This window comes from Larimichthys crocea, chromosome VIII, assembly GCF_000972845.2.
Source record: "Larimichthys crocea isolate SSNF chromosome VIII, L_crocea_2.0, whole genome shotgun sequence".
NCBI lineage: Eukaryota > Metazoa > Chordata > Actinopteri > Sciaenidae > Larimichthys > Larimichthys crocea.
This window is the reverse complement of record NC_040018.1, coordinates 3,470,976-3,490,740: the sequence shown is the minus strand read 5'-3', so window position 1 is coordinate 3,490,740 and position 19,765 is coordinate 3,470,976. Positions and strand designations below refer to the sequence as shown.

The window sequence follows — 19,765 nt, the reverse complement described above, 5'->3', positions numbered from 1 at the left end:
ATAAAAAGTCTACAGACAAATATCTAAATGTAACTAAATGTACAATTCAAAGTTAATCAAGTCATACTTTAGCTCCTTCACCTGCTCACACATCCACAGTGAGCACCCGCTACTAAAGTTCTGCTCTGATGGACAGCCTAATAGTTGTTTCTCAGCTTAAAGAAACAGGAGAATGTTTAAATATTTCCAGGACATTTGACTTTTTCACTCCTTTCCATGACTGGAAAAATTGGTCGTCTGTTTTCCAGGTTTTCCAGGATGTGTGGAAACCCCTGTTTGACTGCTGGAAAGTGTCTCAGCGCTAAGCAACACTGTCAGCGTCTCCCGATTTATTAAGTAAATGTGACTTAAATGACACAGAACTGAGGATGTTTCAGATCTTCGAGGAGCTTTCAGCTATCGTAACAAAGTGCAGGAAGTGGCGAATGCATCTCAACGAGAAGTCAGGCCTTCTACTGTGCATTGAGGATCTCATTGCTCACACAGAAAACACTACACACTGTCAATGATCAAAAAAGTCACACAGGTTACAGCAACACAGGCAGCTACAGTGGCCAGGATATGACTAGACATACCAACATAACTCAGAGAAGCAGCACAACGGGGAAAAAAAGCAAAAACAAACAAGGCTAAAATAAACATAACCCAAACCAGGAAATATCCAAAAAGCAACAAAATGAGCAGAGGAAGAGGAGGGCGGAGGAGCGCAGGGAGGGAGGTGAAGGGGAAAAGTGTGGCTTGAGCTTGAACAAGTGCTCAGGTGACTACGTTTGTTGACGTTTCTCCAAGACGTACAGACACAGGGACAGCACAGACACAGATACTGACCGGTTCACTCTCACAGTAACTGTCCCAGTGCAGTTGGCGGGTTGACTTTGTCATCTGGAAATGTTAAGGCAGAGTTTACAGGGGGGGCAAGGTTACGGTTAAGACAGCAGCATTGCAACGACAACACACACACTCGAACACGTACACAGATTTATGTGCAATTAACAGTGATGGAAGGACGTGCTGTTAAGACGCAAGCTTTACAGCTCTGTTCATCACATACAGATAAATATCAAGCAGTCATACATACTGTGTCAAACATTTAAACTGCTGAAAGAGTTGTATGCACACAGAAAGCATTCACAGACGCTAAACAAGCACGTCATGATTGATCACATCATTAAAGCAGCTGCAGATTTTTAACACAAATCACCATTTTTAAAGCACACCATGAGATTTTTTTTGATCGATTTCCTACGTCCCAGAAAGTCCCTGATTGTCGTTTATGTATAAGATCTTAAACTTGCCTGAGTTATTAAATCTACCACAACCTCTGTTTTGTGTTACTACTGCATTGCGTGATGTTCCAGCTTATAAACAGGAACTGCCTCTTAAATTCTTCTCCAGGTCTCCAGGAGGTTTCAAAAACTGCTGTTGTTGTTGAAAAGAGACTTTTGCAATTTATTACCAGATTCTTATCGAAGCCTGTCTGCTCGTCTGATGCCTTCTGGATTTTTTTTCAGCACCAGCAAGATTCAGTCAGGGTGTCTGTGAAAGCATCATCACCAGAGTTTTGTTTACAACCGAACAGCAGACACGAAGTCTGAAGTAAAGCCAGTGCAGAAATGCCAAAAACTGCAGTTCCTCGAACAGCCACTTGAGGCTGGCTGCAGAACGACTCAATCTCCATAAGTCCCCATGTTAAAAATAAACATGTTTACAGCCTGGTACAAAAAAACAGTTCTGGTCTCTACAGCTAATTTCCCTGTTCATGACAACTGTACTGAGGGTAAATTTCTATCTAACTCACCTCTTCAAATTATATTAAGGCCTAAAGTTATGCATAATTAACACACTGACAGGTGGTTGCTGTTATAGATGGTTCGTTTGAGCACCCAGGCTTCATTTGGCCCACATGATTCACATCTTTATCGATTTTTAGATGCCGGGAGGCGGAAGAGGCAGGACTACCAACGTGGTGGCAGCCAGAGGCAAAGATTTTGGGCTTCCAAGTGGCTCTTCAGAAACCCGTGGGTGCCGTAACGCATACACGTTCTAATCTTTATACTATCAATGTTTATAACTTGCAGTATCACACAATAGTAATGTAACTTTGGAAACTCTCTATACTGTGACTGATGGATTTTATATTTCAAGCATCCAAAGAATCTGAAAGCGTCTACAAAATAATTTTTTCATTCACTATTTAAATTAACTTAACAGAAAATCAACTTAAAAAACTCATGGCTTGCTTTGGACATTGGTCAGTTAAATGTACATTTGTGATTAGTTAATTAAAAGATGCAAAACCACAGGTTTGGCTATCAAAGCAAAGAAATTAAGACCAGAGTGTGAAAGATGAATGACAGCCATAACTGCAACATGTTTGCATAGCTTGTAAACAAACTTGCAAAAACTTGAGCTGGTGCAAGAGTGAGAATTTTTCATGTAACCTCCACAGAAAAGGCCAAAAAGGGAACAAGCAAGAGAGCGTAGGGTGCATGAATGTGTGTATGTACTTATGTATGCATGTGTGTGTTTGTGTGTTTGCAAGTGCACATCAGTGGCCGGGAGGAATGGAAGGAATTCCCTGCTCGCTTCTGCGTAGGCGTTAAGGATTTTGGAGGAAGGGAAGCGGGTCACTGGTTGTCTTGGCGTGACTGCCAAAGCTCAGAGGAAGAGACACAGTTTTACACAACATCCACATTCCATACACGTAATGTGTACGTGTGTTTGTGTGTGTGCGTGTTTGCTGTGGCTTTCTTTCTCGGTTATGAGAAACCTGTTTTCGATGTGGCCGACACAAGCAACAAGAGACAAGTGACTAAAATACTGTTTACTTTGTCTGCCTTTGTATGTGTGTGTGGTGAAGTGGTGGTGAGGGTGTGTAAGTGCATGTGTCAAAGGTAAATCAAGACCAAAGTGTATGTGAAACCCACACACATGCAATTTACACCCACAAAAACACAAACGAATACACACAGATGAGTAAAATAAAACACTCTTTTCAGTCTCGCTTTTGTGTACGCATGGACACACACAAATATACAGTACACAACTACACAAATAAAAAGACATGAGACATAAAAAACACATGCAGAAACTGACACCAACCAGTGTAAGAGTAAAACCAGTCAAGATTACTTGTTGCTGTCATGTTTTTGTGTCTGGTTGTGAAGGTCCCACCTGACTGAGGTAATGGTATTCTTCAGGTTTCTTGAGGTGAAAGGCCTTCCTCTCTTCTTCACTAGCTCCTGCCAGCAGGTAGTAAAACACGTGGTAGTTCCTGAAAAAAACAAAAAACAGAGCATTTCCACATGATTACCATAATTTTCGGACTATAAGCCGCTACTTTTTTTCACACGCTTTGAACCCTGCGGCCTAAACAACAGTGAAATGCATGTGATGCAGCTTTTAAGTTAAAGCCAATCGATCTGGCCATCAAAGAAGGAAATAGAGCTACTGCACGTAATCTTGGCATCCTGTGTTGATGGTGCCGTACTGCTCTAGGCAGAGTTTGAAAAAAAGCATGTTTAAAAAAAAAAAAATAATCTTCCGTGTACCATCTGTCTGTGTAAAAACCTCATGTTACAGCATGAAAACCTGCGGCTTATATTCAAGTGTGGCCTATATATATGTACAAAATGTATTTTCTTTTAAAATTTAGCTTGTGCGGCTTATATTCAGGTGCGCTCAATAGTCCGAAAATTACGGTAGTTATATTTAAACTCATCAGAAATTAAAGCTTTATTATTAACTAATTAAAAATGTGTTTTTTTGTGTGTGTGCTTTATTGGGAAATTAGACAAAACACTACCTTCCTGAAATAGTTAATTAGTTCACAGTTAGCAGAAGAGTTAAAAAAAAAAAGACTAAATAATATCGGGTCGGTGCCTTGCTCAAGGGCACCTCGGCAGTGCCCAGGAGGTGAACTGACACCTCTCCAGCTACCAGTCCACCTTCCATATTTTTGGTCCATGTGGGACTTGAACTGGCCACCCTCTGGTTCCCAAGCCAAGTCCCTATGGACTACTGCTGCCCCTAATATGCCAATTTGTATATGTTAATTTGCCTTTTCCCTCTGATTCAATTGCATTGTCCTATTTTAACCTGTTTTTAATGTGGTATTGTTGTAATTTGGTATACTTTTATGGTTTTTTTCGTTTGTTTTTGTCATTTGCTGTCTACTTTCATTTATTGTAAGGTGTCCTTGGGTGACAGAAGCGTGCGAGCTTGTGTTATTTATTACTACAAAGACAGAACTAACAATGGATGATTCATTTTAGAGGTATTCTCTTAAAATATGTTAGATACATAGATAAACGGTGTAAATGCAATGTCAAAACACAGCTTGTGTATTTCAGTTAGTACGAGTGTGTTTGTATGTGTGTGGGTGTGTGTGTGCACTTTTCCTCTGACAGCATCCAGCTGAAGCTTAAAGGTTAGAGGTCAAAACTGTGCAGCAGCTGTGCGACCAAGGTCCTCTTGGAATAAACACACACACACACACACACACACACACACACACTGAGCCTGGAGTCAGTAATCCATCTCAATAAGAGGTGGCTAACGTATGGGCCCACTGCGAGCCCCCCCATGGTGAGGTTAACCCTCACTGCACAGTCCAGCCAGCCCAGCACATTAGTGTCAGTCCCACTTAAGAGCTCAATTTACTTAATGAACCACGCTTTTATCAACTCAAACAACAGGCGTTGTGAGTTATGCTGTTTTATTTTGCCAAAATTCAAGCTCCAGTTAATTTTATCGAGTTTCTGACACAATTTTTCCTGACTTAGTGATTCAATTTTGAGCAAACCGCTCAAAATAAAAAAAGATTGTACTGGAAGATTTCAACAACATAGTTTGTTGACATATTGTTCATATTTAGGAGTATAAATGTCATCTGTATTTACACGAGTGGGGATATAACATATTGCACAACAGTAAGTTCAGAACAAGTAATCTGATTGGACAAGAGTTGTTCCAAGAGTGCTGATATTGAGAATAACAGCACTCTGACTTATAACTGCACGTATCACTCCACAGGTATCCTAATGACCGTTAGATTAACGATCGTCATCTATCTTACAGTATAACAAAGTCTGCACCACAAAGATGAACAGATTTCTACAGGGATCAACCATGTACGGCATACTACTGTTAGAAACACAACACACAATCATTCATCAAACCAATATATAACAGCAGACAACCTTATTATACTTAACAGTTACCTAGTGTTTCTATAGTCTTGACTGAACTTTAAAAAATAAACATATTAGCAGAATTAAACTAAAGCTCCCTGCACCAAACACCAAGCAAACAAACAGTTTGTTACGTGTCCGTAAAAACACATCACTCTAGAAACACGAGATGAATGACGATAAACTGTATAACCGGTTTCATGTTTCCTGTTTGGTACTGAAGAGAGCGCAAATACCTTCATATTAAACATTTTGTCACAACGTGAAGATCCACCAAAGCAGCTGTCAACAGACTCTTGTTTCAATGGTTGCATACGTGACACAAAGCAGTTTTCCCGCGGTAACACATAGACCTACGCAAAGTAGCAAACAAGCTCGTGTTCAGGAAAAATGTGAACATGTTACTTGGCAACCATACAGTCCCAGGCAAACAAACAAATCATAATCTGTTGTCACTTAGAACTGTTAACCAATAAATCGCACTTCAACTGCGGCCTCATGCCTACAACCGAATCACAGCCGTGCTGATATTCAGTACAACAGCACTCCCTCTCATGTGCTACTGCTTAATCACAGTATAGCGTATTAAAAAATATTGCACAGCACATAGATTGTGTATATTTTAATGTGTACACACGAGTGGCAGTGTGATTCCTTGATAAGAGTTTTTTTGAGGATGTTGTATGTCAGAGATCTGGAGGCAAACATCTTGTCACTGTTTAGAAGTGAAGCAGACGGTCTCCAAGTGTCACTTCCTGCTTAACAAAACCATATACTTAAGTTCAGCATTTCTAAGAAACACTCACCGCTCATTGTGCTCCTGGTAGACCAGTCTCGACTTCTCCAGGAGGTATTTCTCCACATACGCTCTGAAAAACAGGACAATTAAGCGGTTAATGTTTAATCGTGAACTTTTTTTTGGAGCATTAAAAAGTATTGGTTGTCTGGTTTCTTACCCTCTCACAGTGCCGCTCTCCTGGTAGTTCACCTGAATGAATTTGCCAAAGCGACTGGAGTTGTTATTGTGAGCTGTCTTTGCATTCCCAAAAGCCTGAAAAAGGAAAGAGAGGAAGATGTGGTGAGACGAAAACAAACACACACTGGGAAAAATAAACGCTACATATCGTACATGCAGGTTGGTAACCAAATGTCTGAGGTCAAGTTCTCGAGTTGACTTTAGGTGTGGATTGTTTGTTTGTGGGTCGAGCGCACAGAGACTCTGGCTTCGTGCCAAACATTGTCTTGAAATGCTGTCAGCCTGGACGGCGCGGAGCAAGCCTTTCCTCTTACATAGTTTCAAACAGCGTCAGTCGAAGACAGATTAATAACATAATTTTAAGATCTATTTAAGTCAGAGTCAGACAAATTGCCAGAGTGAGGATGAAGGGAGCCGGGGCCAGAAGGCCTGATGGAAAAAAAAAAAAAAAAAAAAGCTCCTCAGTGAGTAATGGGATCCATGTGGCCGTGTGGAACATGTGTAGTGGTTGTGCTTTAATAAGACGGTCCAGTACTTCCCCTCACGGCTCTGTTTATGTTGTATGGCTGCCTAGAGGGGAAGTCGTTTCTCGCCCTATATAAACCCTGCAGTTATTTGTAGCTTCGCCACAAGTAAACAAATTCCTCACTGAATCACTTAGACCTGCCCCGAGCCCTGCGACTGTGGAATGGGAATACACCCCTCCCTGACCCCACCCTTCATCAACACCACTTACTAACATGGTAAGCACGGCTTGGGGAAGGCTAATGCCAAATTAATAGGCGACATTATAAGGTTTTAGGCTAATACGTGTGCACAAATTTTCTAATGAAACTGCGAAAAAGTCTTGGAAGTTCATTCGTCATGGGAATTTACTCGAATCGCAGAAATCTTGTGGTTTTGTTACAGGGTTGGACATGATTCTCCAATGCATTGGAATCACGTGCTATCAAGCTTATCATTACCGTCATTTGGCAATCTGACAGTTGCACAGCGCAAAACAATGACATCCAACTGACTTAAACTTGCAACAAAAAGGAGAGAAAGAAGCAGTTCAAAGCATGGCTTCGTTTCATGAGGAAAAAATATAAATAGTGCTAATAAATGTCTTTAACATGATAAATTCAAGTAAGGAACCATGGAATAATGGATCACCTGAGGCAGGCTGAATGGCGCCTGGGTGCTCAAACAAACCATCTGTAATGGCACTCCTCTATCAATCAAAGCGACCACACTCTTCTTCTCTTATTTCATTCTGCATAACTTGATATAATTTGAACAGGTGAGTTAAATAAAGATTCACCCTTAGTACATTTGTCATGAACGGCGAAATTAGCTAGAGAGACCAAAACTGTTTTTTTGTACCAAGCTGTAAACATGTTTATTTCTGCTGTGAAGTTGGACATTTTAACATGGGTGCTTATGGAGATTCTGTAGCCAGCCTCAAGTGGACGTATGAAGAACTGCAGTCTTTGGCAATTCAGCATTGGCTTCAAGTCACAGTTACAGAGGTTACCGCTTGGTGTAGGCCTACTCTTGTCCAAAGAAGCAAATTCCATAATGGCATTGGGGTCTATAAAATTCCCATCCCTACAAATGACAGCTGACTCACACAAATACGCATAGCGTAACGTACGAGGCAGCCCGTTAGGGAAATAAAGCAAACACTTAGTAGAAAACATGCATGTAAACTGAAACTCAGACCAGCCCACTGTTTTCCAAAAGCACTGTAATGTTTTAATAATATCCCTCTACTGTATGGGCAAGGATCATCATACCATTAAGATGATTTTTGAAATCAGAGCCCAGGAGAACACATTGGACAGACTAGCAGGCTGACAACTGGGCCTGGCTCAAACAACTGTATCACAGCAGTGAACTTGCCCTTCATTTATGACACACCAGGCAGAACAAATCATTAAAATGGGCAGACGCTGTGGAAAAACATTTTCAAACCCTGCTGTCTGGACAAAGAAAGAGCACACAAGGTCAAACCGAGGAACAGTGACGATATCGCTTCACATCCAGAAATGTGGGTTTGAAAATGTGACACCTGATGTATTCGATATTCCCACAGGAGCTGATATTCAGTTCACTACTCCATCTGTCTCTGAACTGGATAACCTGCCTGGTTCAGGAACTAGAGGTCAGACGAGGACAGACTACCATCAGTCAGCGTCCCCTAAGCAGTGAGAACTTCCTGAATAGACAGCCAATAAAAACCAAGCACTAAAGCGCTCATAACAACAACATGCTCGCAGACAGGGCGAGGAACTTGGGTCAGATATTGGACCTTACAGTGTTTTCTATTAAATGGCTTGACATTCAATATTTAGCCAGCAGGAAGCAGGATGTGGAACAAAAATACCGAGAGCTGATTTATGTTCAGGCACTGTGTACATGTCCACCTGGGCTGTGTAAAAAAGACGCACAGTTAAAAGAAGACATTTTTACAGTCGACACTTTGTATTCTGTCTAAACCTGGCTACGTCCGTATCAGTGCAGCAGGGACAATGTGTCATAACACACTTCTGGAGTGTCTTACTAACATTCAAGAAAAGTTTAGTCAACATCAAATTACAACTTGCAAAATAAACTGAATCAAAACAGAAGTAGTTCTGACCAAATCAGCAATACTCCACCATCTCCACATAGTCACATCCTGAGTAAGTACATAACAAGTACACTGGACGTCAACTTAATAAAGTGATTAATCTGAACTTTCAACTTTCTTTGATGAATATACTAAAATGTATGGTGCTGTTGGATCAAATAGTGGCCGCAGAGTTGTTTTTGAAGACTAAAAGTTGACTAATCTGGACTGAAGAGGAATATTTCATCAGATAAAAAGATGTTAATTGAACATTGAAGTGAATTTTGGAAATAATTACATCAATCTCTTTCCGATACATTTTGACTTTTTGGACTTTACATCGCTGTGGAGTTTTTGGAAATGTTTAGATCACATCCTCCAGCAGCTGTGCTGTGAGATCAGAACGGAAACACAAGCAAAAAAATGTTTATTTTGAGTTAAAATTGCCCCAAAATATTAATATCTTTTGATTATATGTTTTATTCAAGTTGGTTATTGTTGTATAATCGCAATATTCCATTCAAGGGTGCGCTTTATCGTAATTTTTGGCACTTTAGTGGCGCTTACGCAGTGACTGCACCACTGTCTCCCCAGTAATGACTGTAAAGCACACCCTCTTACGTAATGTTACTTAAATAAGTCACTACAGAGGAAGTCATGACTAAGTACAATTCCACAATTTCAATTTCTAAGAATAACAAAAGATATTTCCATCTGTCACAACATCACAAGCATTAACCTTGCTCAAGAACAACAGATTGTAACATGTCAAAAGACAGAAAAAAAAAAGATTTTTCAGTGAACCCAAACAGACCTGAGTAGCCACAAGACAAGTTGTGCTTCCAACGAAACTTACTTTACCACACTCTTGCTCTTTCCACCTACGCAGACATCCCACAACAATGCAAATTCTTCCCCTATGGGATTTGTCAAAAGTTATTCTGTGAAATCCAAGTCAACGACTTCAGTTCAAGTAGACAGGACAGGTCGAGGTAAAGTGAGAAGACTGAAACACTAAACTCTAACAGATTTCTAACAGTGGAAGAGTATCTGAGCGAGGATCTTCGAACGGTCGCAAAGACTCAAAGGGACACCAGAGCTAAAACTGTTTGTACAGACGTGATTCGCACCACTTGAGTCTCTCCGGCAGGTCAACAACATTATTCTTGGCTTCGGCCCACGGAGCGAGCCAAAGGCAGACCAATGACAGACTTGAGATGGTGCCAGTGTGTTCAGTGTCTGTCTGCAGCCTCGGTCAAAGTCGTTCAGCACAGACAGAGGATGCCACAAGGCTTAAGTGATGTTTTTATAAGTGAAACACTCCATCCTCATGTTGAATCATGTGGTCACTGTGAGAAAACCTTTTAATTAGACGTCTTTCAGTTGTCGCTTTCAAAGTCAATCAATCAACTTTTGCCTGGGGATGGACTAGTCTTAGTTTCTTCTCCTGATGACTTCACTAACCAGTCTAAATGTTCCCAATTTAAAATCTATTAACCTCCAAGGTAGCCATCATTTGACAGATGAGCTAGAAGTATAACTTCATCAACACCACTACGTCCAAAATAGGGAGTGCTATGTTATCTTTGATTTTAAACATTAACCTCACTGTTGCTTAACTTCAAAATACTCTGGAACTCTCCCAGATAATGTAACAGTCCCATAAGTTTCTGTTTTGCTTATTTCAGCTGTTGTTTCTGAGAGATCATGTTTTGTCCATCAGTTTTACATGGCGGGCAGCTCAAAGTACTGCAATACCCACGAGGCTCGGCTGCCGTTGCGGTAGTGAATTTAAAACACAGTGCAGTGGAGAACAAAACATGACATCATTGTCTCTGAATGCATTCAAACTTGACCACGGAGATTAAAACAGAACTGATCTAAACAGCAGATTGTGTTTTCTTCGGTTTTATCAAAACTGTCAACTTTAGCTTCCACGTGCCGTTAGCTGCGCACATAGCAAAAATTTAAGTCTGTTGATTTGATGTTTCTTTCTAACATGCACCTCGGGACTTGGTAGAGAGTTAACTTCCTCTCTGAAGTTTTGATGTACACTGGCTTTGACTTTTTTTTAATCAAAGAAACAAATATCTTCTTTTGTACTGATGATTTAACCAGGTTGGCACGAGGCATTTTCTGTGCAGTCGACCTACAATAGCTGGTAGTTTATTGGCTACTTTAACCAATCAGATCAACGAACCATATAATGTAGTCGAACTCGAAGAACTCAAGATTTCCTTTCCTTAATTGTAGTTCGTTGGGCCCTGATCCATTGAACAGGGCCAGTCGATGTCGATATTTACATGAGTACACGTGATCTTTGCCAAATAATAAATGTTTCCATTAATGTACATGGTCAAAGATCTCTAGCAGACGTTTTTCTACTCGGAAATCAATTAGACTTCCAGCGCCGCCTGACACAGAGGCAATCAGTTCAGCTTCTATTAATGCTTCTGTCTATGGTGAGGTAATTAGGTCTGCCTTTGTATGCTGTGAGTCATGCAGTGTGGAGCAGAGACACATGGCCTTTAATCATATGAGGATGACTTCATTAGTAGCATCTTGTCGAGGAGAGGAGAGCGAAAGAGGAAAAAAAAAGGCCGTTGTTCTGGATCGAGTCTGCGGAGAGTTGGGAGCGTTTCAAACGGATGGAGAGGTCACGCTTGGACGGACAAAAGACTGCTTGATTTAACTCACAAAGGGATTTATCTTTTAGTGAGTCATTAATTGCTTTAGGGTTACAAATGAATTTCCATGCTGGGTTGTGTTTAGAGATCATGTGACAGCACGGCCCCTAAACTACACAGAGAAAAGCTTTGTCCAAATTTCAAAGTTACTTTCATGAGATAAAAAAAAAAAAAAACGGCATTCTTCGAACTCACTGGCTACAAACTGAATGAGGAAAGTGTCACCAAATTTTTAGCATTCCTTCTCTGACAGTAGCTCAATGGCTACTCAAAGAGGCATTGCTCATTTAACCTTTTGTAGATTCATATCCTTTTTCCGAGCCCATGACTGGACTTACTCATCCACCACAGTACGCGGACAGGATGTCAACAGTAGAGTGAAAGAGGGAGTGACTCAGCCCAAATCGTATCATGGTTATGTCACAGAGCGTGTGGGCAGATAACGCTATCCAGAGGCTAATTCGTAACCATGCCCCCCCTTGTAATCTCACACGTAAAAGTCATGCTGGCCAGAGTGGACTGTGGTCACTGTGGTTGTTTAATCATAGGGGGGATCTGCAGCCATGGTTCCCAGCTGAGTGAAAGCACGGTGGGATGTGGGTTCTGGCAGTGGCTGCTTCTGTCAAAACAGTGCCTCTGTAATGCGTTTGAGGTGTTCAGGTTTAACCGTCAGTGTAAAACTTTTAAGAGGCTTTTCTTTGCCATGCAATGAACATACGTGAGCTTCTATTTTCCAACTATGAGAACAAAATACAACTGGGTCTAGACGGTGTGTGCTAACAGAGAGAGAGTAGTATGAGTAGTATGAGCATGTAGCCATGCCGTGCTGTGATGTGAAGTCTATGTATTAATACGCAGCCTTTAAGAGACAGAGTGGCACTTTGCTTGGACGTGGCATGACTGAATTGCTGATCCTTTATCTTTATGACACTGCAGATTAAGAAAGGTGCAGCTGTTCGCAGTTAAGACTTGCAAATCATGTTTGTATTTGCAAGTTGAATTTATGCAAAACACACGGTGACACAGGAAAATGTGATTCAGCTATTTAAAACAGGTACCAATGTTTGATTTAAACTGCACTAAATCCTGTCTGTCTTCAATAACGCTCCAGAGCTCACTATCACTCGGCCTCAAACACCCCTGGGAGCAGATCAGACGATTCACAATCTAGACATCAAACTAGCTCTGACAAGCAGCATCAGGCCTGAATGAACTGCCATAAACCTCTGCGCCTTGTTTGTTTGGTGTTTTTGACAACTGTTTGTGTCCAAGAGAGTTTCAGCTTCAAGCTCCGCTAACACTGTGGTCACATCTATTTATACTGCAGCATCCTGTGTGTCATACTGGATGTAAGATCTTACAGCTGCTGCCTTTGTATCAAAGATGACATTTCTCACACTACAAACCTGAAGGACCAAAAATAAATAAACAGGCTAAAACGTCTGGAATCAAAACAGTCAGATCTGAGGCGGCTGAACAGTTGTTTTATTTTAATTCATAGATAAAACAGATTATCAGTATTACTTTTAGAATAACATTAAAGTAGTTATTTTATGTATGACAACAATGCAGCAGGGAGAAATTGTAATTACTTTGCTGTATGTAGAAACTGCATCTACAGCTACTGTCACTTACTGGACTAAAGCCAAAACCCCACCAGGGATGTCTTGGTCATGGCTGCGATGCTGGTTTAGTCCGGTCTCTGTTTCAGAAGCATTTTGCCTGCCAGCCTTTGTTAAACAGCTCAGATCTGGTCATTGGTTTATGAGTTTTTAAATATGTAAGACTGCTTCTTAAACCTGGACCACGGCGCTTAAGGTTTGGGTTTAAAACATTGACTAGAACAGCAGAAGCTTACACAGAACACATCGCATCCATCGACTGGATCTTTTTCTGCTTTAACAACATATTTTTCAAAATCATCATGTCATAACAGTATCTCATCGATTAAAACTCTGTGTGTCGTTTCTTGTTTTAACAAGACGTGCACATTTTGTGTGATAAAGATGTTGTTACAGGGCAAATGATCCCATTAAAAATGTTAGTGAATCACTGGACCACGGCTGATAAGTATGTGTGTGATTAAGACAGAGAGGTCGAACAATGAGAGAGAAAACAAGAAACCTAATTGTTAAAAGCAGTGGGCTTTTGATCAGTGCAATGGCTGACTAAAGTATTTGGCTCAATCAGAAGGTCCTCCTGAGTTAGTCAGAGGGAAGTTACCATTAGTCACAGGGATGGAGATGAAAGCGGGGCGTAATAGAAAAATAAGCATGGATCTCCAGGACTCCTCGGCTATCGGCGACATCTCTCATATAACATAAACCTCTCTGAATTACAGAAGGCCACATTCTTGAGTTACAAGGGCCCCCTTAGACAAGTAAACCAAAAAACTTCTAAAAACCTTCAAATTAGTGATTTCATTTCCCATGCTATTCCGTAAATTGTAGACCTGTGTTTGAATCCTGAAAGAAGACGGTTTTCTTGTCCTCGGGCTGTGTTTTTGACGTTTCTCTATCACTGCACTGCTATGTTTGAAAAAGTGAGACGATATTAGCCAGGAAATTGTGGGGGTAAAGCAATGACAACAAACCATATACATATCTGAATGAATCTGCTTCCTGTGTTTCCCGATAAAGATCTGAAAGGTATAGAGAGACTTTAAGTTATCCTGAAGAGACGACGATAACCTTACAATGATTACTGTTAATGTTGAGTACCGGAGAAAATTCTGTTCATCCAAAAAGTCGGGAAACAGAGAGGAAAGCACTTCCCACGAACACAAGACAGAAGCTTTATTTGTTGTTTGAGTTAAGTAACGGATTTAGTGAAGAATTCATAAGCCCAGGGGCAGGAAAATGTTCTCAACCCTCAGTGAAACACTGAGACTATTAAACCTGAAAGCATAAAACAACACTGACGACAAAATATATGAAAATTAGACGACTGTTCCATGATTGCACTTTGTTTAAACTGTAAAAAAGAAACAGTTGTTCTTAAGGTAAGAAACTGGCAGCTGTGGTTGCCAGAATTTTACCGTAATAAATACGGTATAATCTTTTTTAATGTTACAATGAGAGGATACTTAGTACTTGTTGATTTCACATCGAAGGTTGGTGTTTTATTCCATGTTTTAAAATGTATGTAGATTTTATGGTGGAAAAACCGCCAAACAATGACAGGAAAAGACCGTAAAATATGGCATTAAATATTACGGTGTTTTACTGTAATATTAGCAGTCTCAAATATAAAATACTACTTTATTCTGTATAAATTCCCTTAAAATGGCATATAAATAAAGGTTTTGAAGTCAACTGTGTTCTACTGTATATGGCATATTTTACTGTCATGGTTTTTCGTTGTACACTCTACAGATTTTTTTTTTTACAGTGTATAATTAAATGGCACGTTACGGAAAATGCTGCTGATTGGCTAAAAAAGGACACCCTGCAGTGCTCGTGGGTGGCAGCCTGTTTACTTGTTTTCTTTAGTAGTGAGTCAGCACAGCGAGCTGCCCAGTCATTCCTTATCTGCAATAAAAGTGTGTGTGTGTGTGTGTGTGTGTGTGTGTGTGTGTGTGTGTGTGTCCAACTTCCTCTGAAAGCCCCCCTCTGACATCTGATCCCGGCTTTATTTGTGTTTCATCTGATTTCACTCTCACTTTCTCTCACACATCGCGATGCCAGCAGACAAACAAACACAAACATCCTTGGTTATATCAACTCATCTGTTTTACGATAAGAAGAAACTGGAGTCTTAACGTCGTTATGTTAGTTACCAGAACTTCTTACAGTTGTGGACGGAGGGTTAAATACTCTGCATGAGATCACAATATATCTGTGGTAGACTGTTAAACAGGGACAGAGTGAAAGCACCAAAAACTAAACAGGAACAGCGCGAGACAGAGAGCAGACAAACGCCTCGGAGAACAACAACAACAACAACAGGCACGCATATTGATGCATCCACACATGGAGTAATGCAGCAATCTGAAAGTAATTATTTAAATACTGTTATAGCAATCATTAATATTGATATGAAACTTCAAATGTGCATCATCATATTGAAACTAAATATGTTTCTATTAAAGCTGAGTTTCATTTTAGACATTCCTATAAATACCCTCCTAAGGGCAGAGGGGCATCTATTATAACTCCCCACCGAAGCTTCCCCACAACGCAGCAACACACAGAAGAAGTACAAGAATTCACGCTTTACTTACAATCTTTTGCTCTGATGATGATAAATCATTTAAATGTATCCTGCTGTAATGAACTGCTCCTGCTCCATAACGGTTAAGCTCAGGCGTGTTAATCTATATAGCACAATTCATACACAAAGTGTATGGTGTGAGAGCTTATAATAATTAAAACAATTCACACAAAAAAGTGATTAACACACCATCACATAACAGGGTTTTAAACCTAAAGAATAAGGGTAGGTTTAAACGACTTCAAAAACCTAACTGAACAAGAAGAACTGTAGTCACTCTTCCTGTGAAAAGAAACTGACTGAATGTCAGTGATTCACACTCATTGTTGCTGTGTGAGGGTTTCACTTTGACTTGTCTGCATAAACTTGCAAAGCATTATGGGTGCATTTAACAGTATGTAGAGAAAGCCTAACTCAGTCTGTAATATTAGTATGCAGCCAGTGCGGAGAGATATGAGATGAGGCTCAGCTACACTGAAGGTCAGTCCTGTTTCCATCGACACTAAATTCAGAGCTCACACACACAAAGAGCTGATGTGAGATACAGCATACAGACAGACACACAGATCTACTCGTGTACAGCGCGCTAAGACACTGTGCTCTGTAACATACATCTAAAATTAGAGATGTTGATGAGTAGGCTCAGTTGTACGTGCGGCCACAAGCAGGGAGGTGACATGTCAACACAACTGGAAACTGAAATGGGAAATTAAGACTCCCACTGGGCCTCTCCCAGTCCCAGGAGCTTATGCATGGAGATGATACAGCTTGTATCAGGAACTGGGTAGCATGTTGAGTCAGGTTAACTGTTGTTTTCTGACTGATTTTTAATGTCTAATACATGTGGAGAACTTGACTGTGAGATGCTAAACCATGTGTTTTTTATTTTGTTTTTCTTCTAGAAAAAGACAAAAAATATAAAAATGAAAACCAAAAGAACAATTTTCCAGCATTTTATGACCCAGAGCAGTTCAGGTCCCGGTGAGACGACAGTTTCTGCACCTGCAGCTTGTCTGGAAAACATCTTCCAGCGACTATTTTTGGGCCATTACATTGAAAAAAATTCCTATAATCATAACATCGTGAAGGCATGTCTCTCTTTCTGCATTCTTTCAAAAAGAAGTTAAACCACATTCTTCATCAGTGTAACCAGAGGACTGGACTTGAAGTCCTTTTGCTGTGTGGGGTGACTATTTGTAGCAGAGGCCTCTTTTCCTTTTCTGTGAAGCACAGCTGCCTTACAGGATTTATTTCAAACATTGTCAAGATGCCTTTGACGCAATGTCATTTCTCACACTGGCACACAGTGTCTGCTCTGTTCTGGAGTCATTCACCTCATTATTCCTGCTCTTTCTGCCATGTGACGATTTCAAAAGGGAAAAAGAAGCTTTTCCTCAACTGAACTTTTGAACCTTTGTTACATAAGAGTGTTTAGTTTCTAAAGTATGAGAAAAGGGTTAATGTGGTCCAAAGACGCAACAACCATAGAAATTAATTTCCTAAAAGAAGCACAAACTTTGGTGGGACGAACAGGGACGAGGAGCTTCTTGTTTCTGGATCGACTTCACCGGGACATTCTGAGGGTAAACAATAGTGCAGTGTTTCCTCGTGGTAATGAGATGAGGTAAACGAGAGGCACAGAGAGGGATGAAAACATGAGGAGGGAGGCAGAACGAGCATGACAGAGAGGAAGAGAGAGAAGAGAGAGAGACAGATGTAAAGAAAGACCTGTAGATCACAGCTCACATGTGAGAGAAGTTTACTGTGTTATTCTGGGTTAAATCACTAGACTGTATCCTCAAGATGAAGAAGAAAGAGGAGGAGAAGAAAAGGAAGAAGGAGAAGAAAGCAGTGGAGGATGAGAGGAAGAGGAAAAGGAGTAGAAGAAAGAAGAGGAAGGAGGATGTTCTCTTATGTTCTAGTTTTTTTGGAAAGGGGAAGTTGTATGTTCAAAAGGCGTTCAGATAATTTCAGTGTTGTGTTCAATGTGCTGAAATAGTATATTGAAAAATTCCCAGCATTGATTTTATCTTCAAAAGTTAATAAAAACATTCATAAAAGTCGGGAAAATCCACATTGTAACTGTAACCTTTAGAGTGTGTCTTGAAGTACAGGAACATTACGTTTTCTTTTCACCACGCACCGTTTTACTCTGAAACAGGCATAAATCAAACAGAGATATACAAACTAAAATTAGTGATAAAAGGAATAAAAATATGATCATCTTCTTTCAGCAACACAACGAGAGTCTAAACACCGTCTGTCTTTAGATTAAGACTGATGCTGTCAGCTTTGGAGTCACACTAAAGTCTGTGCAATAAAATCATAGAGTGAAATAAAAGATTTTAAGTCTTCGCTCTCAGTCCTCAATTTTGGGTTTTACCAAATCAGTAGGAGGAGCTGATGTTTGATAGCCATGAAATGCTGTCATTCCTTCCACTCAGCCCACAGTCTCCGCTCAGAGCTGTGAGTCACTCCACCAACATATAGACGAACAAGACCTGATTGTTGAGTCAAATATCAGACTGACCACTGCACCCACGACGATAGTGAGCCATGTAAAGAGTCTGAGGGGGGACGAGACACAAATTTGGAAGAGAATACACAGTCACACTCGCAGCTAGAGTTGAAACCATTAGCTGATTTATAGGACTCATCCATAAATCAGCTAATAGTTTATCTACAAAGACTTTGGGAATCGTTTAAGTCATTAGTCAACCATGACCACAATTCACCGGTGCTGGAAGTCACCATGTCTTCTTTTTTTCACTTCTTTGTTATTTTTTTAAGCAAAAATGTCAAACATTTGCTGGTTCAAAGTTCTTAGATCTGGTGATTTGATGCTTTTCTTTGTCATGCATGATTAAAAAACTGAATCTTTGAGTTTGAGACAGTTTGCTGGACAAAAAGAAACATCTGAAGATGTCACATTGGGCCCAGGAAATTATAATATTTTCACTTTTTTCTGACATTTTACAGACAACACATTTAATATATTACCTGAGATAAATAATTAGTCAGTTGCAACCCTAATTGTAAGGGTACTTACTGACTTTTTTAAAGACAGTAAGTATAGTGACAACTATCCACAAAAAAAAGCTGCTATGGCTACAGGTACATTCAGACAGGATCTGGCAAAACAAAGGTTTTTCCATTAATCTGAGTGGAAGGGACTCGATTTAAAGCTGGCTAACCACCGAAATAAAAAATTATGTTACGTTCAGCACAAATACACACACCCCCAGCAGTCACCCCCCACTCCCTCCACACATCGCCAGATTCACCGCAGCGCCCGATGCTATCTGAATGTACAATGATGTTGTATGTGCTGTTTACTGAACAAAACAATAACAAAACTTACTCAGTGAGCCCTACTCACCCAAGTGAACAGGTAAACAAGGTGAAACCACACCCATGTGCCAATTACCACATGCCAGTTACGCATTTTCTCTCCTAAAGATAGTAAAGTAGTAGCTTAACTTAAGTTGTTGGTAGACACCATGATATCAGAACACACCCACGACTGCACCTGATCCTGAAAACATTTCATTGACAAATGCGTTCAGAGTCTTCACCATCTGCCCAAGTCAGCTGTCAGTAGTTAGATGTAGTTTCTAGACAAAGACCTTCTCCAGCTGACAACAACACAACCCACACAAACAATAAACCAGAAGCTAACCTGAGTTAGTGTGAGTCTGGACCACCAGGCCAGCGTCACTTGTATTCACACACACACACACACACACACACACACACACACACACACAGTGCAGTGTCAGATTCACACAGAGAGTCTGAGCCGTCAGCTTGAATCTCTGCCAGCACAATGCAGCACTGCAGACATGGGTGTGGCCTCACGACTGCTCTTTTCATCAATACCTAAAAATACGAAGGTGATATAAAGACACACAATAACTGCTATTCACAACGTATGACTGAATATCTGCACATTTAGTCGTCATATAATCGGCTTCATCATCACTAACTGCTGCATAAATCCAGTTACAATCACAAGTGTTAATGCCATTGTAGAGGCAGCTGAAAAACAGCTGTCTTTCATTCATAACTCATACAGCTATTATGAGAAGACGTTCGACAAGCTTGG

General features: G+C 40.4%; 1 protein-coding gene across 11 annotated transcripts in view; it reads right to left on the bottom strand.

Moving 5' to 3' along the window:
* Nucleotides 1–19,765, bottom strand: part of myo9aa (myosin IXAa) — a 113,628-nt gene that overhangs the window by 47,376 nt on the left and 46,487 nt on the right. For 10 of the 11 annotated variants that reach the window (XM_019275805.2, XM_019275806.2, XM_019275809.2 and 7 more), the window contains exons 3-6: nucleotides 6,149–6,243; nucleotides 5,999–6,061; nucleotides 3,175–3,274; nucleotides 829–882 (exon numbers count right to left, since the gene is read on the bottom strand). In XM_019275805.2, the coding sequence (XP_019131350.2) occupies nucleotides 829–882; nucleotides 3,175–3,274; nucleotides 5,999–6,061; nucleotides 6,149–6,243 (312 nt within the window). The remainder of the gene's footprint in view (nucleotides 1–828; nucleotides 883–3,174; nucleotides 3,275–5,998; nucleotides 6,062–6,148; nucleotides 6,244–19,765) is intronic. The other variant, XM_019275812.2, reaches the window with a different exon arrangement.